This window comes from Anolis sagrei, chromosome 5 (genome assembly GCF_037176765.1).
Source record: "Anolis sagrei isolate rAnoSag1 chromosome 5, rAnoSag1.mat, whole genome shotgun sequence".
Taxonomy (NCBI): domain Eukaryota; kingdom Metazoa; phylum Chordata; class Lepidosauria; order Squamata; family Dactyloidae; genus Anolis; species Anolis sagrei.
The window spans coordinates 104,993,107-105,017,140 of NC_090025.1; the positions used below are offsets into that span (position 1 = coordinate 104,993,107).

General features: G+C 38.7%; 1 protein-coding gene across 4 annotated transcripts in view; it reads right to left on the minus strand.

Moving 5' to 3' along the window:
- Positions 1-24,034, minus strand: part of MFSD10 (major facilitator superfamily domain containing 10) — a 46,460-nt gene that overhangs the window by 16,094 nt on the left and 6,332 nt on the right. For all 4 annotated transcript variants that reach the window (XM_067468948.1, XM_067468949.1, XM_067468950.1 and 1 more), the window contains exons 2-10: positions 23,056-23,250; positions 19,754-19,850; positions 17,894-17,997; positions 14,551-14,709; positions 11,603-11,791; positions 10,163-10,271; positions 7,424-7,526; positions 3,564-3,672; positions 856-946 (exon numbers count right to left, since the gene is read on the minus strand). In XM_067468948.1, coding sequence (XP_067325049.1) covers positions 856-946; positions 3,564-3,672; positions 7,424-7,526; positions 10,163-10,271; positions 11,603-11,791; positions 14,551-14,709; positions 17,894-17,997; positions 19,754-19,850; positions 23,056-23,232 — 1,138 coding nt within the window. In that variant the 5' untranslated portion in view covers positions 23,233-23,250. The remainder of the gene's footprint in view (positions 1-855; positions 947-3,563; positions 3,673-7,423; positions 7,527-10,162; positions 10,272-11,602; positions 11,792-14,550; positions 14,710-17,893; positions 17,998-19,753; positions 19,851-23,055; positions 23,251-24,034) is intronic.

Sequence of the window (24,034 nt, forward strand, 5' to 3'; positions counted from 1 at the left end):
TTCGTAAAGGAAGACACGTTCGGATAGTTAAGTTGGGCCAGAACCGTTGAGGGCTTTATAGGTTAAAGTCATCACTTTGAATTGTGCCCAGTAGCAAATTGGGAGCCAGTGGAGCTGGCGCAACAGCGTTGTGTGCTCCCTGAGTGCCACTCCTGTAAGTAGCCTGGCTGATGCCTGCTGGACAATTTGAAGCTTCTGAACAGTTTTCAAAGGCAACCCCACGTAGAGCGTGCTGCAGTAATCTATGAGAGATGTAACCAGAGCGTGGACTGCCGTGGCCAAGTCAGACTTCCCAAGATATGGGCATAGCTGGCGCACAAGCTTTAACTGTGCAAATGCTCCCCTGGTCACTGCTGAAACCTGGGTTTCCAGGCTCAACGATGAGTCCAGGATCACACTCAAGCTGCAAACCTGCATCTTCAGGGGGAGTGTAACCCCATCCAAAACAGGCTGTAACCCTATGCCCTGTTTATTCACATTTACCAATCCCCACAATTAGCAATGGACAAGAATCACTATTTTCTGAGATGCCATAATTTTGCAGGGATGGAGATACCAGGATAGGGTTAATATCATCATAAATTCCCATTAGGGCTTAGAAGGAGGAAAGAAAGGCTCAATATAAGCTGAAACAGCACATCTAGTAATATGCTTAAACATCACCCTGGCAACTACCAGGGAGGCCATTAGCATGCGAAGAAACTGTGCTGCACTTCCTTCAAGACTTTTTATAAGCAAAGAAAGCAGCTTTTCTAACTTTAAGCTCTCGGCATTAATAAATTCAATCAAACTATGCAACACATTAAACATGCTTCACTTAACTTTCAAGCTGGGAAAGATATTTGAGGAGCTCACCAAAAGAGTAGAGGAACAATCCAGTCCCCAGAATGATCACATTATTACTCCAGCCAATGAAAAGGAAAGCAGGAACCAACAGCAGTATTGCCTGCCAAAAGGAAAGGGAGTGGAGAGAGAATGACAAATCTCATGGTTTTCATCAAACAACGGTCTTGCGAAAGAGGATTTCTCATTTGCCTGAATTACTTTTGAGACCAGGTGGCTCACTGCCAAAGGGATGGCCTATTCCGCTTTGGTCAGACTTTGCCTGGAATATTGTATCCGGTTCTGGCCCCACAGCTCAAGGAGGATATTGACAAGCTGGAAGGTTTTTTTTCAACGAAGGTAATCAAGACAGTAAAAGGCCTGCAAACTAATCCATATAAAGTTGATTGCAGGTCCATCTACATTATTTATTATTTACTTCACTTGTATACCACTTTTCTCACCCCGGGGTGGGATGTATGTGTGGAACGACTCAAAGTGGTTTCCAACATATTTATGGCAAAATTTAATGCCTCACATATATATGAAACCTAACATAAAACAACAATAACATATATATAGCTATCGATTAGATCATAAAAATATAACATTTGAACATGGAGTTAAAATATATTAATATAAAAATGTATTTATTTATTTTATTTACAACATTTATATGCCACCCTTCTCACTTCGAAGGGGACTCAAAGTAGCTTACAAGATATATATACATACAATATATTATACTATTAGCATAGTACAATATTAGTATTATATATTACTATATTGTACTATACCATTATATTGTAATATTATTAGTAATATTACATGTAATATAAATATAAAATTATAATAACATATTATTAGTATTATATTGAATTACATTATAATATTATAAATATTCTATGTATATACAATATATTATATTATATTATTAGCATAGTACAATATCAGTATTAAATATTACTATATTGCACTATGCCATTATATTGTAATATTACTAGTAATATTACATGTAATATATATATATATATATATATATATATATATATATATATTATTAGTATTACATTGCATTACATTATAATATTATAAATATTCTATGTATATACAATATATTATATTATTAGCATAGTACAATATCAGTATTAAATATTACTATATTGTACTATACCATTATATTGTAATATTATTAGTAATATTACATGTAATATATATACCGTATATTCTGGTGTATAAGACTACTTTTTAACCCAAGAAAATCTTCTCAAAAGTCAGGGGTCATCTTATACGTGGGTTGTCTTATATGCGGGAGTAGTCTTATACATGGCGTAGCCTTATACATGGGGCTAGTATTATACGCGGGAGCAGCCCTATACATGGGGTAGTCATACACGGGAGAAGCCTTATAAATAGGGGTCGTCTTATACGCGGGAGTCGTCTTATAGAGTGTTTGCTGAAACTTCCAATCAGATTGGAGAATCTGTGGTTGCCACATATGGTGGGGGGAGCTCAAAAATACTGAAATCAAATCTGATGCTTTTAAAATTGTATTTGGTGTGCGTTGGAAGAGGGGTAGTCTTATATGGCAAGTATATCCCAAACTCTATATTTTAACTGGAAAAGTTGAGGGTCGTCTTATACGCCCAGTCGTCCTATATACTGTAATTATAATATCATATTATTATTATTATTAGTAGTAGTAGTATATTATTATTATTATTATTATTATTATTATTATTAACTTTATTTGTACCCCGCTAGCATCTCCCGAAGGACTCGATGCGGCTTACAAAGGCCAAGGCCTCAATAAAACAACAATACAACAATACACATAAACCATAAAACAAATCAAAACATTAAGCAATAACAGTAAACAGTAAAAACAATACACCGTAGCACAATAAAACTAAGGCCGGGCCAAATGTAGATGGGTACAGACTAAAAGTGCTGAGTATGACAGTTGAAATATAAGGATTTTTGAGTAAGTGCAATGTGCGGACAATCTTAAGTCTCTAGTAAAGTGCTTTTGGGACATGTTGCTGGGGTTTCCTATTCTGCATTACATTATAATATTATAAATATTATAATGTTATAAACATTAAAATCACATAATCCAAAAAACATGGTTCAAGGCCAGTCCAAATATCATTTGCCCACAATCCCTGATCATTCCTTGTATTGCTTACTGCCCAAAGGCTTAGTCCCATAGCCAAGCTTTTACTTTTTTCTGAAGGCCAGAAGGGAGGGTGCTGATCTAATTTAATTGGGAAGGGAGTTCCATAGTTGAGGAGCCACCACTGAGAAGGACCTGTCTCTCGTTCCCATCAGTCACATTTGTGAAGGAGGTGAGACCGAAAGCAGGGCTTCCCTGGATGATCTTAACCTCCGAGATGGTTCACAGAGGGAGATACGTTGCCCGTAGAGTGGAGCTCCAAGCTGACTTGAGACTGCAGTGGTCACAAAATGCACAACACCAATGCAAGCTGCAGCATAGATTTAAACAGGAAGCAGCACATTTAAAAAGTCACAAGAACGTCCTATGTGAGCCATGTAATGTGCTGCAGCTGATACTCAAAACCACCACACCACTTTATAGTCTTTAGTTACTGACTTTGTAGTTGCTCTATAAATATTAAGTGAATTTAATTTTCCAAATAACCTGTTCATAAAACTTCTGAAGGCCTGCGTGTGTGAAATCGAAGCAAGAACACTTTTTAAATTCTAAAGACAGCGCTTACCATTTTTGCAGCCTTTAATTCATTTCCTGGCTTGATTTTTCGAGTGTAGCCTCCCTGGATCACAGCCATTGATATTCCAATGAAGAAAAACATCTTTCCCTGTTCCATGCTACGCCAAAACGGGGCAGGCGAAGCCAAAAGAGAACAAAAGGTCATGCATGTGTCAGCCAAGTTTGAGAAGGAATGCGATAGACATGCAACCTCCAACCCCACCCTTTATCAGCCCCCAGCATCCCCCCTAATGAAATCTAACTAAGGCACAAAAAACCCACAGCAAAATGGGATTGCTCCTTTTTCCAAAGCAAAATATTTCAATAAAACAGAAACAAGTTGCTATTTCCTCTCAAATCATCACGCATTCATTCATTCATAGGAAATCCTTTTGCAGACATAACTCACGCAACCATTCCACTTGGACTACAGCTACAAAGCATTGCTAAACAGATTCTTACCAGGTCTCAAATATATAAATATGGAATAAACACTGTTTGCTTGGGTTAATTTTTATATAGAGCTATTGTGTGAGAAGTAGAATAATTTACCTATAATGAGTAATGAGTGTTAGAATTTGAAAAAGAACTCCATGATATGGTGGGTTAACTGGAGAGAGATGTGTCAGGCTGAGTGTGCCAGGGGCCCGGGTTCTGATTGGCTGTTGCCTCTGGCTAGCTGCTAAGTCCAACGGTTCTAACTGTCATTCTGCCATTTGTTCTCTCTTTTAGACAGTGACGAGAAGTGCTGGCTGCCAACTATTTTAAGGACTGATCATTTTATGGCATGAGCAGGCCCGTAGCCAGGATTTTGATTCGGGGGGGGGGGGGGGGGTGAGTTTGAGTGAAAGAGGGTCTACCCTAGCAAACCTTTTGTATCGTCACTCCAATACCCCCATGCATATGAGATATATTTAGCATGGCGATCAGATCATGATATGAATAAACATAACAGTTTAAATAATGTATCAGTAAGGCCTTTTCGCAGACCATCATGAGAATTTGGGGGGGGGGGTATGGGCTGAAGCCCCCAAAGCCCCCTCCCCCCCGGCTACATGCCTGGGCATGAGGCATATTTCAAAGACTATTTAAAAAGACTATTTTATTCCTCTGTTCCCTGCCTGAATTCAAAGAGACCAATGTATACATTGTTACCCTGTTTGAACTTTTGAACCAAAGTAAAGATAGTATTTGTTTCACAAGTCTGAGTGGCATTTTATTATACAGCAGGATATACCTTGATTTAAATACTGTGGTAAAGCTTCCACTTATTCTGCTTATACACATTTACCAACCCTCACAATGACAATGCAAGAAAGTTACATTCTAGAAGTGATGCAATGAGTAAAAGGGAAGTTATTGTACTGGTGTCGTGAGTAACAGGTGATTGTTACTTTTATGTTATTTTTAAAAGATATTTTCTTCTAGCAAAATAAAAAAAAACAGCACAGTGAACAATGGAATGTGTAATACACACTATAATGACTTCAGCTATTTATCTATCCATCTTATCTATTCACATAATAAAAGCGAAAATATATATGTATGTGGCTGGAGTATCCACTTACACACACAAGTGAGTGCCATGAACTTGTCCAAGAGCTCTGACAGTGTCCTCCACAAACACTATACTGTCCACCACCCAAGTGAAGGCTTTCATACAGGGACCATTTCATCCTAGATTTTATGTGTTTCCTCCACCACAGACACCCCAGTGTTTCTTACTCTCTTGAATTGTGTGGAATTTGCATAAACCCACCCACTGCCTCTCCTTTAACCCTTTCCTATTATTTTTTATGGCATACAGCAAGCAAAGGAATTGATCAACAACTGAACATACTAGAGCGGTTTGGGGAGAATTCACCATGATTTTTAGGAGTTGTAGGTACTGGGATGTGCAGTTCATCTGCAATCTAAGAGCACTCTGAACTCCACCAATGATGGACCTGGAACTAACTTGGCACACAGAGCCCCCATGACCAACAAAACATACTGGAGATCTTTGGAGGGATTTATAGTTGTAGTTCACCTACATCCACAGTGTACTATGAACCCAAACAAAGATGGATCTGGACCAAACTTGGCATGCATACCTGATGTGCCCAAATTTGAATACTGGTGGGTTTTGACGGGAATTGGCATGGATATTTTGGAGTTGTAGGTACTGTGACCTATAGTTCACCTGCAATCAATGAGCATTCTGAACTCCACCAAAGATGGAATTGGACCAAACTTGGCACACAGAGCCACCATGACCAGCAAAAAATAGTGGAAGTCTTTGGGGAAAATTCACCTTGATTTGGGGGAGTTGTAGTTCACCTACATCCAGAGAGCATTGTGAACTCAAATACTGATGGATATGGACCAAACATGGTACATATATCTGATATATTGAAATTTGATTACTGGAAGGGTTTGGGGGTAACTGACCTTCCTTTCTGGGAGTTGTAGTTCACTCACAACCAGAGAAACTGTGACCTCCACAGATGATGGACCTGGACCAAACTTGGCACACAGAACCCTCATGACTGACTCAACCTTCTGGAAGGGTTTGATGGGACTGACCCTCCCTAGTGGGAGTTGTAGCTTATCCTAAAGCCAGAGAGCACACTGAACACCATCGATGATGCATCCAGAGCAAACTTGCCAAACATAACAAACTTTAAGTCCCGATGGAGTTTCTCGGGTTTAACTTGATGTCAGTTGTTAATCCACAACCTTATGAATTTTGTACAATTAAAAAATAATCCAGGTAATGCCGGGTACCCAAGCTGGCAAACAATAAAATGCTTCTTAAAAGTAACAGAACAAAATCTCTTTAAAACTTTCCACATTATATTAATTGAAAATAATAATAAATTCATACAGTAGTTCTGCAAAACAAAATAACTGTAATTTGATTTCTTTTTAGAGATGCTTCTTATCAGCAAATTTGCAGTATTAATGAAAAAGATTAGACCGATTAGACTAATTCTCAAGTCAGGATTTTTTAAAGATAAAATGACGACTTAGTGATGAAACTATCACCTTATTCCTGGCCAGGACTTCTTAAACCTTTCCACTCGTGATGCCTTTTGGCCTGAGGCATGTTTACATGACCCCAGGTATATAAGTATATAAAATTGATATAAAAATCAAACTTTTACCAATAACACATCAGTATTTGCAAGGTTTGCCAAACAGGCTGATTTTTGTTTTTATTAAGTACAGCTGAGGCATCCTCTGCAGAATCCACTGTAAACACTGCACAAGAGATTAATGTAAATTAAAATAGTCACTTGTTGACATTCTAAATACTTTTACTGTGGCCAAATTTTTCATGACCCCAACATTGATCTAAAGGAACCCCATCTGGGCTCAGGATCCACAGTTTAAGAAGCAGTGGTCTAGGCAAGTACAACATTAAAAGGAAGTTCAAATCAGGAGATGCAAAACAGAATTTCAAGCTGTTGAGAGACACCAGTCTGCAAGTTCTGTTTCGAGGAATCCCTTTGCTGATTCTTAATGTGATTTTCTGTTGTGCAAACCAGTTATGAGCCTCTTGGTACCTGCTTCTGATCTTGGTGAGGCAGAAGTGTCACTTGATCAGATCTCAAGTTGGGGCGGAAAGCATATAAATATAATTGCTTTCCAGCAAGTAAATGATTGAAGGTGATCTTACACCTGGCACTATTAAGGAAGCAGTTTCCACTTGAGATAACAATAGTTGCTTTCTTCTAAAGAAAGATTAATAGTAGAGACATTTCCTGAATTATCCCAAGGGGTGGGAATTGAACAAAGTATATAACAGAGTGCAGCTGAGCAAATACATGACAGACTTCTTTTATAGTTTGTAGCTTCTGCTCACAAAACAAACACCGTCTGAAATACCTGCTGAATTGGAAGTGTTGATGAACAAGGAAACCCAGAGTGTATTCCAAACCAGAGAAAAGGAAGAGGTACATGAAGTACACTAAGCCAAGGGTCTTGAGGTCTGTGAAGATAATAACATAGTCTTTATAAAAGCTGCCATGCAGCGTCAGTCCAGGAGAATATATGTACAACCATTCCTAGGCAAAAGTATGATAGCTGGAACCCTACAAACCCTACGCCAGATGCACAATGTGCATCAGAATTAATGAAGGGAAGTCCGCTTGGACTGCTCCCAGCTGCTGGGGCTGCTTTCTTCAAAGTGTGCTGGTGACCGGGAAGGGTTTTACAAGGCCCTAGTGCGATCAGAGCAGCAGGAATCTGATCCCCCCTTTCCCTCTTTTTCTGCTTTCCACCGCCTGCTTTCTAACAGTGGGAGGGCAGGACGTGTGAGCCGTAGACCCCCTCCTCCCTCCCTCCCAACTGCGTCTCTCACTCGCTGCACTGTCTCGCGCACGTCTTCCCTTCATGAATTCTCACCCGTGGTGCACAACCAGCGTAGGGTCCCAGCTATCATACTTTTGCCCATCCCTATATACACTGATCATATAATGCAGTTTATACCCATCTGCTATATATTCTAATGCTTTCCTAATTCTTGCTCATGCTTTCTGTAATTTATGAGAATTTATAAACCATCTAAATTAATATAAACCCACTCCTCTCCTCTTGGTTTACTTTCAATGATTTAGAATAAATTCTCAGGTGCAGTAATTGCAGTTAATGCTAACCAAGTTCTTTCCTAACCCAGGATTCAAACCCCATTGTGTGGATAATATAGTTAGATGTCAGCATGCACCTGGGATTCAACACGCAGCAGGAATCCTAGTCACTTCACTTCCTTAATTGTTGGCTGATCTGAAAAGATCTGTAGCCTACACTGTTCTGCCCATTTCCTTTCCTTTCAATGTGCCACAAAGCCACGTGGTCATTTTAGGAGAGGACGTCCACTTGCAGTGGCAGCCCATCCATCTCCTTTAGAATCATAGAATCATAGAATCAAAGAGTTGGAAGAGACCTCATGGGCCATCCAGTCCAACCCCCTGCCAAGAAGCAGGAATATTGCATTCAAATCACCCCTGACAAATGGCCATCCAGCCTCTGTTTAAAAGCTTCCAAAGAAGGAGCCTCCACCACACTCCGGGGCAGAGAGTTCCACTGCTGAACGGCTCTCACAGTCAGGAAGTTCTTCCTAATGTTCAGATGGAATCTCCTCTCTTGTAGTTTGAAGCCATTGTTCTGCGTCCTAGTCTCCAAGGAAGCAGAAAACAAGCTTGCTCCCTCCTCCCTGTGGCTTCCTCTCACATATTTATACATGGCTATCATATCTCCTCTCAGCCTTCTCTTCTTCAGGCTAAACATGCCCAGTTCCCTAAGCCGCTCCTCATAGGGCTTGTTCTCCAGACCCTTGATCATTTTAGTCGCCCTCCTCTGGACACATTCCAGCTTGTCAATATCTCTCTTGAATTGTGGCGCCCAGAATTGGACACAATATTCCAGGTGTGGTCTAACCAAAGCAGAATAGAGGGGTAGCATTACTTCCTTAGATCTAGACACTATGCTCCTATTGATGCAGGCCAAAATCCCATTGGCTTTTTTTGCCGCCACGTCACATTGTTGACTTTACAGGGTGTTCAGCCCACTAGCTACTTCTGCTCCAGAGAAAGAAAGAAAGAAAGAAAGAAAGAAAGAATACATTTTGGGGGCAGCTGACATATTATATCCTGCCTTAGTAGTTTTAGATATTGTATTTTGCCTATGGTTCCCCCCCCCCCTTTACTTGGAAAGAACAGTTTACCTGTCAGTTTCTCTTTGAAAGAATAGTTGTGTCTGCATGTCTATGTTTGATCTTGTGCAGTAATTGGTTTGTTGGTTTTTGAAGGGTAGTTTTGTAGCTTTGCTAGGGCAGGGGCAGTTCATAATATTAATAGTATTCCTTCTTTCTGGTGCATTTTACTTCTAAAGAGCCTCGTTTTTTTAATTTAATTCTGAAAAATTACTCTACTTCATAAACAAATTTTCATGGATTTTGCAGAAGGTATATTAAATTTTCCACATTTTCCCACTCTTTCTACTATTTTTTAGTTACCAAAAATCGATTAAGGACATATTGACAAAACACTTGCACTAGATGAGACCCCTTGCTTTTTTACTGTTAATGCTTAGGTAAGAGAACAAACTATGGCATAAAGCATATAAAATATTATTATTCTGAAAACATGTGCCTTAAAAATTGGAGAAATTATTTATTTATTTATTTAGAACTTTTGTATTCTTCTTCTCACCTTCTCACCTCCATAGAGGGACTCAGGCTGGTTTCCAACAATAGTATACAAACAATCATTTAAAAACATCACATTCCGTATTACACTAAGATATTAAAATACTAAAAATACATTAAAATACCAAAAAAACTGATTATCTCACTCTAAATAAGAGTAAAATACAGGCTATCTTCCACTGTATAGAAAAGTAATTAAAAAAAGGTACCACAAAATAAAACAGGATTCTAAGGGCCCTTCCAGACAGGTCCTATATCCCAGGATTTGATCCTAGGTTTTCTGTTTATCTGGCAGTGCGGACTCATATAATCCACTTTAAAGCAGAAAACCTGGGATCAGATCCTGGATATAAGGCTTCTCTGGAAGGGCCCTGAAACAGTCAAGCAATTTCAAACAAAAAGAAAAATTAAAGACTTGCTCTGTCTGGAATGTGGTTCCATTCTTTGGTTTACTGCAGAAAACTGAAACAAGGCCAAAGGACTAATCAAGTGAGCAGCTGACTGAAAACCAGACATCACGGAGGACACCTGGAAGAGAAGAAAAACACCCCAGAGCTGAAGGAATCTTTCTCCCACTTGCTTACCCAAAAAAACTTATTATCACTCCAATCCTCAGGTTTAGTTTTGGATGTTTATTTTTTTTAAGTCATGGAGTCACTTCTGGGATATTTTTTGTCCATATAGGAAATATTCTCTGCTGGTTCTCTCTTCCTCTGCCTATCACAATGTATGGCTTATTTAATAACTAAACTGGGCTTCTCATGGTGTAAAATTCTGCCTATGTTGGTATGTATCTCCCTTCAGAGGCTGTGACATCTAAGCATTGCTACGTCATCACATCCTTCTGCCATATTTTCCTGCAAACTGCCAGAATAAGCATCAACCTTTGAACTCAAACAGCTGTTCATTAATTGTTAGGGTCATCCATGCATCTATTGTAGTCAAACTGCTCAGCTATTCCAGCCCACATAGGAAGGCAGTCAGGTTATCAGTGATTCTTGTTTCCCCATGGTTGAACCATAACTAACTAGTGGATTTACAAAATCCCTTCAATTCATAGTTGCTCTAAAGACTGGACAGATGTCATGCCCAAAGATTTGTACAAGTTCATGCTACACACATGCCAAGAGTCATAGGATAATGTATGCTTTCAGCACATTTTGAGCAAGGGTCTTTTCATTCTAAACCCCAAATAAACACTGCCTCTGTTTCACAGATTATGTGGCAAAAAAGAGTTTCTGGAGGGATGGTTTCAAAGCTTTTTGGCTTCGTTCTATCAGTTTCATTCTCACTTTGGTTCTGGATGTTCCTGAACAGTAAGATCCCATATCCCTGGCTGCATCACATCCATAGCATTGGGCCAGGCTTTAGCACAGCAGGTTAACAGCCAGCTGCAAAAGGTTGACAGTTCGAAGCCAGAGTGAGGACCTGGCCTTTAGTCCAGCTTCTGCCTTCCTAGCCGTTTTGAAAACAGCAATGTGAGTAGATAAATAGGTACCGCTTAAGTGTGGAGGTATTTAAGACACCCATAAGGAAATGCCAGAAAAATGCCGGTGATTCAATCAAGGAGGAAGTTTACGAACAAAGCTCTTTGGCAGAGAAAGTGGAGTAGGATTTAGGGAAGTAGTGGGGCATCCTTGGATGTTTCTTTGTTCAGTTTCTAATCAAAATGCATGGCCTTCCAGGTATTTTGGACTCCAACTCCCAGAAGCCCTGGCCAGCTTGTCCAATGCTCATGAATTCTAGGAGTCAAAGTCCAAAACACCCGGAAGAACAAAGGTTGAAGAACTGAAGGAGGAAGTGGACATTGTCTCTTATTTCCAGGCAATTGCATTATAAATGTTTTCAGAAAATGTTACCCGTTGCTCTTTTGACAGCGTCTCTGGCAACAGCATGAAGATGAAAGCCAATTCAGTAACTGCAAACATGACAGCAAAGGTTGCAGCCTTAACATAGAAGAGCTCTCCTTTCTCTTTCTCCATAGCAAGATATGCTCCAAGAGTTGGACCAAAGGTAAAACCCAAGGAGAAAGCCACACCAATCATTGCCTAGGAAAACATAGCATAATATTTATTAACATGTCTAGTCATCTCTTGAATTCTAAACACATTTCCTGATGCACTAAATCTCCAATGAATTACTTGATGCAAGGCTAGCTATCATTATAAATTTGGTTTTGTTGATCAAGCTTAATGTCGTGTTGGCTTCAATGCAGGGTACACGCTAATCACAACTGAAATGTATTTCAAAATGTTTCAGGTCAGATGATGAATATGTGACCCAACAAATTTTACTGGATTGCAACTCCTATCAACCTTAGCCAGCATAGCCACTGATGGGTATTACTGGCGTGCTGTAAGATGTTAGATTGAATGTTTTATTGTCTCTCTCTCTCTCCTTTTCCTCTCTGCTACCAATACTCCACATATCAATGGTTGTCACTTATCCTGCACCCCTTTTATTTTTCTACCTTAATTATTGGAGAGATTATGCTGCACAAATTAACTGTAATAGTACCAATATTTATTTTTAATTTTAAATAATCAAATATGTTTCTAACTCCCCTTATCACTTAAAGGTGCCAAATTTTGGGAAATTCAGTCCATCCCTTTCAAATGTAGTTATTGCAAGTTTGAAGAGACATACAGACACACATCTGAGTAAATGAGCACTTGCTAATCAAGGCATTGCTATCTCTGGATTGCTGTGAGTTTTCTGGGCTGTATGGACAAGTTCCAGAAGCATTTCTTCATCAGCTTGATGTATACATCAAGGTAACCACTAACCAAATAGGAAAGCTGATGAAGAAACACAATCTACAAACTATTTATAGACCCACTAAGAAAATCCAACAAATGCTATGTTCAGCAAAGGACAAGAGGGATCCTCTCACTTCTGCAGGAGTCTACCGTAAACCATGCAGCTGTGGACAAGCCTACATAGGGACCACCAAACACAGCATTGCCCAAACACGAATCAAGAAACATGAAAGGAACTGCAGACTAACTTAACCAGAGAAGTCAGCCATAGTAGAGCACCCAGTGAACCAACCTGGACGCAGCATGTTATGTGAGAACACAGAAATGCTGGACCACTCTAACAACCACCGTGTCAGACTACACAGAGAAGCCATTGAAATCCACACACATGTGGACAATTTCAACAGAAAGGAGAAAACCAAGAAAATGAACAAAATCTGGTTACCAGTATTAAAATAATCTAAAATAAGGGCAGTAAAGAAAAGAACAACACTCAAAAAGAGGGGAATTCAAGACAGGAAACAATCAGGGCCAGCTAACAACTCCCAACAAAGGATTCCCCCCAGACAGGAAGCAGCCAGGCTTTGAAGCTGCAAGGCCATTAAATGCTAATCAAGATGGCCAATTGCAACATTTACACTTGCCTCAAGCAGACAAGAGTTCTTTCTCCCACCCTGGACATTGCACAGTTATATAAACCTCACTTACCTAGTTTCCAACAGACCTCAGAACCTCTGAGGATGCCTATCATAGATGTGGGTGAAATGTCAGGAGAGAATGCTTCTGGAACATGGCCATACAGCCAAGAAAACTCACAGCAACCCAGTGATTCTGGCCATGAAAGCCTTTGAGAACATATTGCTATCTCTCCAACCCCTTTTTTCGCTTATGCTTTTAGTTCAAATTCATTTTCGCTGCAACAAACCATATCAAAGCCAAAATGTTGCAAGCTGCACTTTCATAGCTTTCACAGTTATGCAGCAGCAATTTCTGGGAAGATCAAGAATAATTTTGATGAACTGTATGTTTTTAGACAGCAGGTGCAGACTTTACACAAGGAGAGTGCCTTTTTCTGTCTTTGGGCGATGAAATGTGCTCCTTGTATCAGAGTATGGGCTGCTAGCAATTTATGAGATTGTAAATGCTCAATTAAAAATAAAAGATAATATCTAGTACACTCCTTAATATATCCAATTGTGACAAGTTGATTAGAATCTTTTGGAGTTTTTAGTCTTTAAATCCCGAATCTTTGAATATTGGAAAATTTGTCTTATATATCATACACTGTTAATTTTGCTTTTTATCTTTTGGGAAAAGAAAGAATAATAACTAACTTACTTAGATAATGTTAATTCTGGCTAAGTTGGGTCAGTTATGGAAAATAATGAAATGTGAATCAATGATCTTAGAGCTAGTTGTAATTTGCTAACTACACAATTTGCTAACTACACTGCACAAACAGCAGAATATCACAGGTTATTGAAAACACTGAGGCTTGGGGGTTTCTTAGAGCCCTTCCACACAGCCATATAACCCAGAATATCAGAGCAGAAAATCCCACAATATCTGCTTTGAATTGGGTTATCTGAATCCACACTGCCATATATTCCAATTCAAAGCAGATAATGTGGGATTTTATTCAGCTGTGTGGAAGGGGCCCAAGTAACCAAAAAAGAAAGCAACTTATCTATACAATCATGTTCGCATAATAATAAGTATAACAAGAACACTATAACAGACACATGGGAATTATTTATCATACTCATTAAGGATCAAAATTTCCTCTCATATCCATTACCAATTCTCCTATTGGCTAGAAAATACTATGTTTTTTGGCCCAGAGCAGGCTAAAACTGATGCAATCTCGCTATTTGATGATAATGGTAAACGGCCAAGTTCATGTCAATTCATCTTATCTAAGCCCACTCATCCTTGTGAAAGTACACAACTGCATTGTTTGCTTAGAGCAAATAATAAACTTCCACTCTGCAAATTAAAGGCTAAACAGCAGATGACTTCAAAGGCTCAAAGACATGCCATTCACTCACCATGCCTTTGCTTCGAGCTTTTGGATTTTGCAAATCAGCTATTATGGCAGTAGAGAGACTGACATTCCCTTTGCTTATTCCACCAATTACTCTAGAGAAAAGAAACAACTCAAAGCTTCTGGAAATGACCCACAGAGAATACGATGCAATCAGACCAATCTACAAATGGAAGAAGAAGAAACATTATTTGTTACCTGTCTCTCCTCATGGCTCAAAATGGAGTACAACATGATTAAAATACATTCGACCGTACAACAGAAGACTATTAAAATGAAAACATTAAGAAACACAGAACAAAGATGAAAACACCAATATTAATCAAATGTACATTTAAAATTCATAGTTCAAAACTGACTGGGTAGAAGATATATGTTTAATTATGTTTCAAATTTTGACAGCTCGTTTTGCTGTTGAATCTGGGTAAAGGTTTTCCCTGACATTAAGTTGAGTTGTGTTCGACTCTGGGGGGTGGTACTCATTTCCCTTTCTAAGCCGAAGAGCTGGTGTTATCCGTAGACACCTCCAAGGTCATGTAGCTAGCATGATTGCATGGAGCACCATTACCTTCCTGCAGAAACGGTACCTATTACTGCCTTTGTCACAAGTATGTTTGGTGGAGACGAGAGACAGGGCCTTCTCGGTGGTGGCCCCTTGGCTGTGGAAAGCCCTTCCTATAGATATTAGATCGGCCACCTCCCTTTTAAGATTCCGGAAAGAAGTCAAAACGTGGCTTTTTGAACAAGCATTTGCAAATTCAGAGTAGCTGACAATGAGTCCAGACAATGTTTTTAACAAGGAGACACTATGAATTTATATTTTATTGATTTGTTTAGTTTTTATTATATGTTATGTTTTTTATTGTATTTAAGACATTGTAAGCATTGAATTTTCCCCTGTTAACCACCCTGAGTCGCCTGTGGGCTGAGAAAGGCGGTATACAAATACAGTAAATAAACAAACAAATAAATAAATGTTGGTCTACTCACATTTGCATGTTTTCGAACTGCTAGGTTGGCAGAAACTGGGCCTAACAGTGAGAGTTCACCTCGCTCCCCAGATTCGAACCACCTACCTTTCGATTAGCAAGTTCAGCAGCTCAGCGATTTAACTTGCTGCGCTACCAGTCCACCCCCCCCCCCCGGAATCTCTTAATAGAAAAATAAAAACTTTATTTACATCCCACCCTATCTCCCCAAAGGGACTCAACGCGGATTCAATCAAAAAAAGGCAAACATTCAATGCCTGAACACAACAACCAATACACAGATAATAATGAAAACTAACAACGCAACAAATAAAAACAAATTGTAACTTAGCAACTGAAATTGAAATTAAACATAACCTATCAAATAAATTATATCAACATAAAACAAAGCATCAAACAGAAGCACCAATTTCCCAGGAAAGCAGAAGAGTTCGTTAGGGGTATCTTAGTTGATTATTGCCCGGTGTTAACTGAGCTAGCGTAATAAACAGGTCCTGGATATGGATGACAGACATTAATCAGAGGTATAATAGCAGTGTCTTCCAACAGGCCATTCCACAGACTAGGAGAGGCTGATTAGCTGGTTGAAATGTCCCCCAGAGGACCAGAGTGTATGGGGTAGGTTATAGGTAACCTAGATCCCAAAACATGCAGGACTTTAAAGGTAATAACCAATATTTTGTACTTTGCCCAGAAACTAATTGGCAATGAGTAGACTGATTTTAGCACAGGTGTGATATGCTCATTCATAGAAGTATTGACCAATCTGGCTGACATGGTTTAAACTAACTGGCGTTTACAAACCTGGTACAGAGGTAACCCAATATACAGTGCATTGCAGAAATCAACCTTGAGATTACCACCGTGTGTACCACCATCTTTAGGTCTTCCAAATCTAGGAAGGGGCACAGCTGGAGTATCAGCCAAAGCTGGCAGTAAGTACTCCTGACCATTACATCTTATCCGGGATGACATTTGGAGTGATGGATCGAAGAGCACTCCCAAGCTGTGAACACAGTCCTTCAGGGGAGTGTAACCCCATTCAGAACTGGTTGACACCCCCCCCCCCCAATAAGCACATCTGTCTTATCTGGATTCAGTTTCAATTTGCTTGAAACTGGGTGTTTTTCTTAAACTAAATAGCCCAACCATTGTACAATAACTTTCAGAACTAAACTAAAAATGGTGAATATCGCCCAAGGTTTTGTCTGAACCAAGTTCTCTGGAGATACCGTATATACTCGAGTATAAGCCGACCCGAATATAAACTGAGACACTTAATATAAGCCTAGGGTGGGAAATACAGCAGCTACTGGTTAGTTTCAAAATAAAAACAGATACCAATAAAATTACATTAATTGAGGCATCAGAAGGTTAAATGTTTTTGAATATTTACATAACACTGTAATTTAAGATAAGACTGTCCAACTCTGATGCTAACCTTCTTCAACGTAAATGTGCTTATGTATCCTTCCAATAAGAATAAAGAGAGTAAGATTATTATTATTATTATTAACTTTATTTATACCCTGCTAACATCTCCCGAAGGACTCGGTACGGCTTACAAAGGCCAAGGCCCTCAATAAAACAACAGCATAACAAATACAACAATAAAACTCATAAAGCAAAACAATAAACATTGAAGCAATAACAGTAAAACATTAAAACAATAACACCATGATGCATTTAAAACTAAAGGCCAGGCCAAATGTAATGAATAAAATTTAAAAGTGCTGGACATAATGTAATAATAATAATAATAGAGTAAGATAATGGAAATGTAATAATAACAGTAATAATAAGAGTAAAATAATAAATGTAATAATAACAATAATAAATAGAGTCAAATAATACATGTAATATTAACAATAATAAAGTAAAATAATAATGTAATAATAATAATTGAGTAAAATAATAAATGCAATAAAACTAATAAGAGTAAAATAATACATGTAATAAAAATAATAATAACAGAGTAAAATATTAAATAACGTTGACCCGAGTATAAGCCAAGAGGAACTTTTTCAGGCTATAAAAACGGCTGAAAAACTAGGCTTATACTCAGGTATATACAGTAAGTCTTGTTTTTTGGATTTCCAGATATGACTACTTTTCTCTTCTGTCCCTCAAAAAAATATGGTGAAAATGCCAAAGCAAAAGATTTTAAGTTAAATTGTCATCCTGTAACATATTTAAAGATAGGAACAAAATGTCTGCTTCAAGAGAAACTTAGATTTTAGATGCTAGAATATGGAAATATATGTTTGTTTATAAAGAATAAACACAAACACAGCCTGATTAGTGCTATCTAAACTGCTGGAGGACACACTGCACACCTTTTGTTCCCATCAGACATACCACAGTCAACAGCATGATTGGCCTTCTCCCAAAGCAATCAGAAGCAGCACCAGTGAGTGGAGAGAAAAAGAACTGAAGCATAGAAAAGACCGATCCAATTAGACCTGAAAAATTGAAAATAAAACAAAGAATCAAGAGCAGTCCTTAAAATCTCAGCCATATGTTCCTAAGGGTCACATCACATCCTACAGGATTTCGATGTACAGAATTTAAGCATTCCCTCCTAAAATGTCAAGTATATATTTAAGAAATGCATACATTATTATTCTAAAGTATAGCTTCTTAATGTGTGGATCATGAGCCCATGTGGGCTCACATAAATTAATATGGATGTCACAAAAATTGGCAACAGTAAAAGGTTTCTGAATGCACAATGAACAAAAATACTTTGTCACCTATGGTTGTTTTAAACATTGATATGAATCTGCTAACAACAATTCTGCAGCAGATGCTTCAGCTGTACATCATAAAAAGGGGGAAATCAATCTGCCTTGTTCAGCAAGCCTTGCAAATGCTGATTTTGCTTAATGTCTCCCTTTTCAAGACCTCTAAAAACTAAGTTGGGTTCATAAAGCATACTCATTTGAAATGAAAAATATCAGTAATCTGCCATTAAAAGTTGGACCTAGGTTTAAAACTTGAGATTCCTTTTAAAAAGGTTAAATGAATTTTGGCTTGGAATTATAATTTGCAACAATATCTGAAGTGGCCCTAAATATACTTCTGCCATTTTGTACCATGTATTTATGTGAAGTGTTGTTCTCAACACTGATTACTAGAAAATCAGATTACTGATCAATTCTGAAAAAATGTTGAAGATGCTATATGTCCTGAAGTATCAAAATATTCTGCCAAGATTTAATTCTTTATATAAAAATAAACAAACACATTGATTTCATTAGTATGCAAATTTTATTTTGTCTTTTAAAACAAAGATTCATTATGATTTATTACCCGCAAATATTTGATTTGTTTATCTACTTAATATACCTATATACCCAGGGTCATGTAAAAAAGTATTGGGTGAAAAGGGGACACAAATGAAAAAGGTTGAATAAGCCCTACTTTGGTCTTAGCACTACCAAACGTTTAAGAGCAAAAGCCTCTGGGATATACGAAGGTTGAATAAAAAGTAATGCCTCCTCCTTTGTAACTCCTGAACAGATGGCAGTACTGGTATGCGACAGGTACTGGCTTGTTCAGTAGACTCTCCTCTACAGTTTCATTTTGGTGGGAAGCCTTAGCATTGAATGGTTGTGTTGCTAAAGTGTCGGTCAATGCGACTTAAGCAACATTGAATTCTTGACAGCAGAAGGTGTCACCTCAACATCTTTAAACTTACTCGCCCAACGATGCACAGTACTCACATCAACAAAATTACTATAAACAGCTTGCATTCTCTGATGAATCTCCTTTGGGATGACACCATCTGCTGTCAAGAATTCAATGACTGCACATTGCTTAAGTTTCATTGCCCGACTGTCTGCGCAGGGTTCCACACTTCGCACTATAACAACACAACCGTTCAATGCTAAGGCTTCCCGCCAAAATGGAACTGTAGAGGAGAGTCTACTGAACAAGCCAGTACTTTTCATTCAACCCTCGTATTATGCCTTTCGGAGTATATAAAATTATTCATTCTTGACATTCTTGTATTAAATATTCAGGCCTGTTTTCTAGAAATTATATCTGACTCTCGTTTAATCTGTCGCAGATTATATATACATGGAGCTTACATATAATGCCATCTCTTCCTTCAATCAGTCCATCCAATCCTCAGTGCAATTGGGACCGTTTTTAAAACATCATTCATCATCATACCGTTTTTAAAACAGTCACATATGGGAATTAAATCCATACCTCCAAATAAGACAGCATTGTATTTCCTCTCAGGAGGCACACCAATTGCTTCGCTGAACCAGTCCACTCCATGCTGCAAATTCCTGTACAAACCATTCTGCAGAAGAGAAAGAGTTCACACAGATGGGACCACGTGGTGAACTCAGGAGAGCCATCCAGGGTGGCGTACTCTCATGTCCTCCCACGACTTTTCACACAAAAATATTCAAAATCAAATCTGCAAGTCTTATTATTTCTCAGAACATTCACACAAGACATTCCGAAAAGCTACTGGTGGCTTATAACAAACACAAAGTGTAAAATGTGCAACAGCATTTTAATGACGAACAAACAACTGAGGCATCATTCTCCCTCCTACCAGATGTATCAATTAAAGTATAATTTGGCTAACATTTTACTAATTTGCTTTGGAAGCAATTAACAGGTTTCTTCATATAAATTAAGAACAGGAATGAGAGGATGACTTCTCTCTGGAGAAGGAATATCCTGGTTGGGTTTTTAAAAAAAAGATATTGGTTTGACCTTCCAACTTTATTGCTGCACCATTTTGTTAAAAGATAAGAATTCTGGGAATTTATTGTAGTAAAACTTAGAAATCACTTCTCCTTAACAGTTAAACAGGAGTTCAGGATCTTTCCGATTCAGGGGACAAACTGGGGATGTCAGGTGTCATATTCTAGAAATCCAGGAAGCAGACTGGTGCAGATACTCATTGACCAAGGTTATCAATCTTAGGTCCCTTCCACACAGCTAAATAAAATCCAACATTATCTGCTTTCAACTGGAATATATGACAATGTGGACTCCAATAACCCAGTTCAAAGCAGATATTGTGGGATTTTCTGCCTTGATATTCTGGGTTATGTGGCTGTGTGGAAGGGTCCTTAGTAGAATTCTTTCCAGCAACTGCAGACGTGTTAACTGACATTGATCAGGGCATTTTTCTTACACTCTGAAAATCCAAAAACTGTGTTAGTACATTTTTTAAAAAGTCTTATAGTTGTGTGAAAAGCAAAATGAACATTCCAGCCTCCTGGAATCTACAAACTTGAGCATTGCCATTTCTCTTTTTTCTGCCAAATGTACTGCAGACCTCATCACCACTGTCAAGGGAGTCAACAGTGTGATGCAGTCACCCAGAAGGACAATCCAATTCTAGCCAGTGTCAACCGGAGAATAGTGTTAATATCATAGAAAGCAACTGTGCCAGTTAATTCTGATTTGGCCAGAGATCACCGAGACTGTGGCACAGCTGGCTGGGAGTCAGCTGCATTAAGATCACTACTGACCAAAAGGTCATGAGTACAAAGCCAGCCCGGGTCGGAGTGAGCTTCTGATCAATTTGTGTAGCTTGTTGTCGACCTTTGCAGCCCGAAAGACAGTTGCATCTGTCAAGTAGGAAATTTAGGTACGATTTATGTGGGGAGGCTAATTTAACTAATTTATGAAGCCATTAAAATCTCTAGGGAATGAGGAAGTACTTCATTGGTGTCGCAGATGGACGGTGAAGCAACAGCTCCCCTGGTGGCCAGAAAAAGTTGGAATGTTAAATAGCCTGACTGACTGACTGTCTATATATGTCGTGTGTCTATAGCATTTAATGTTTGCCATGTATATGTACATTGTAATCCGCCCTGAGTCCCCTGCAGGGTGAGAAGGGTGGAATATAAATACTGTAAATAAATAAATACATCATCACCTGGCATAATGGTTCCAGTTCTGGGAAGAACAATTCAAGAAGGATTTTGGCCAGTTTGAATCTGTTCAGAGGAATGCAGCCAAGGTGGTAAAAGTTGAGCAAACCAAACCCTATGAGGAACAGCTCAGAAAGCTGGGTATGCTTAGTTTGGAGAAAAGAAGACTTAGAAATAATAAAGGTAAAGGTAAAGGTTACCCTTGACATTAAGTCTAGTCGAGTCTGACTCTGGAGGGTGGTGCTCATCTCCATTTCTAAGCCGAAGAGTTGGCATTGTCCATAGACACCTCCAAGGTCATGTGGCTGGCATGACTGCATGGAGTGCCATTAGCTTCCTGCCGAGGCGGTACCTATTGATCTACTCATATTTGGATGTTTTTGAACTGCTAAGTTGGCAGAAGCTCGGGCTAACAACAGGAGCTCACCCCATCCCACGGATTCGATCCACTGACCTTTTGGTCAACAAGTTCAATCAGCAAGCAGTTTAAACCGGTGCACCACCACACACCCCTTAGAAATGATACAATGGCTATTTTAAATATCTGAAGGGATATAACGTAGAAGACAGAGCAGGCTTGTATTCTGCCACTTCAGAGAATTAAATGAAAAAGAGAAGTAATGGGTCACATAAACATTTCTCAGACAGGAAGGGGTCCCAAGCGAAAAGGGGCCCTGGTCTTTTTTAATGTATTATCCCTTTCAACTCTATGAACCGAATTCCTCTCCCACAGATGACAAATGAAGATCTTTGAACAACAATTAAAATCCATTTAACGGATCACACCTGTGCAAAATCAATAACCCAAGAAAGGAAAATGTGCCAATAAGTGGGGGAAATGTGCTTCCCTTCTTCAGTTTCAAAATGAGGAACTATGGCTGAGAAACAGTAACCACAGTGCTCCTTCCAGGGGCAGTTATATCTTCAGGCATCTGAGAGAGACACAGCACACGTGTGCGACTGTCTATAGAGCAGAGAAGGGTTAATTGCTTAAAAAACCTACCCAGGTTTACCAAGTAATTAAAGAATAATAATGGGCACTTAGCTGGGGAGGTTGTGATTGTTTTTTTGTTTTTTTTTTGCTGGGGGGGGGATACTTGTCTGTGCGTATTAAATGCATTTTAATTTAATTTATTGTATTTTAATTGTATTTTTAACATAACACTCACAGTACTGTTTAATTTTGGGTTTTGTTTAAATTGATCAAAGTGTGTGCTTGTTAGCTGCCTTGAGTCCCCTCAGGGAGACAAGCGGGGTATAAACAAAGCAAATAATAGTTATTATCACTATAAATATTATTGAATAACTCTGACACCATAAATAGTAGATTTAATTATAGTTCCTATGGACAGGCTGCTGCCCAATTTTGAAGGCAAATAAAGATGGCAAATGACAATGTCTGTTTTTTTTTTTTTTAAATACAAATCTAGTGAGCATTGATAACACTATGGGAGCATAAAACAAAGTTGCACTTTGCCCACCCGTTGTAAAGACAAAATTCAAAGAATTGTGGGCTTTCGCACACAGTGGTATATTACTGGAAGGCTACACTCCTCTGACATGTGGGGTGAGAATAGTTTTAATAAGTACAGGTCAGGGGTTACTTACATCATTTTTGCTGTAATAATCAAGTATTGAAGGAAGGAGTGGAAGGATAAGGGTGAAACCCAAGAGGTCTATGAGGAGAGCAACGAAGACAATGACGATCACGCGATTAGAGTTTTCTTCAGGACCCGATGATCCTGTCAAAGGCCTCCTGTTTTCCTGATTTTGATCCCGTAGCATCTTCTATGTTTTTGTGTTCTAGAGAAAGATATATTGGGGGTTTATTTATTTATTTGTGTCAGAAGCAAACTGAGAATACAGCTATATTGTATAGAAAAAACACAAAGTTAAAAACTTGGCATTATACTAAATTTCCTTTGACCAAAAACATTCACAATAGAGGACTTTCCTAGAGCGACACCAGAGGCACTCGAAGTGCCTCTGGTGTCGCTGTAGAAAAGTCCTCTATTGTGAATGTGGCAGGGCTCAGACTTCATTGGAGGTGATTTCAAAAAGGAAAAAGCATTTAAAAATGTAAAGCAGCAACAACGGCAGTAACAGTTCAGTAGATCAGAAGCTTCTAGTGCCAGCAGTAGCGCAATTGAGTTTTAGGAATTCAGGAACAGAGTCAAACTTTAAAAGTTATTTAAAACAAATTTATTTAAAGAACTACATATTGAGATAGAAAAGAGAACATACAGCTATCTAGTTAACTAACTAATTCACAGTAGATACCTTGTCTCTCTCCTTGTTCACAGGAGAAGAACAACCTGGAGGTCTCAGGAGTTTGCTAGGTGCTCTGAAAAAGAAGTATTAGTCTTGTTTTCGTGGCGGACAATGAAATGATTAGAGTGGAAGATCAAAACATCCTTCCGGTGTCATGGTCTGATCATTATCTGATCACTTTTTAGACTTGCTGCGACTCTTAACCTCCGCAGGGGTGGAGGACAGATTAAAATGGTCCGCCCTAGGAGACTGATGGATCCGGATGGATTCCTGAGGAATCTTGGGGTTCTTCCTGCCTTGGAGCCTGGCGATTCCA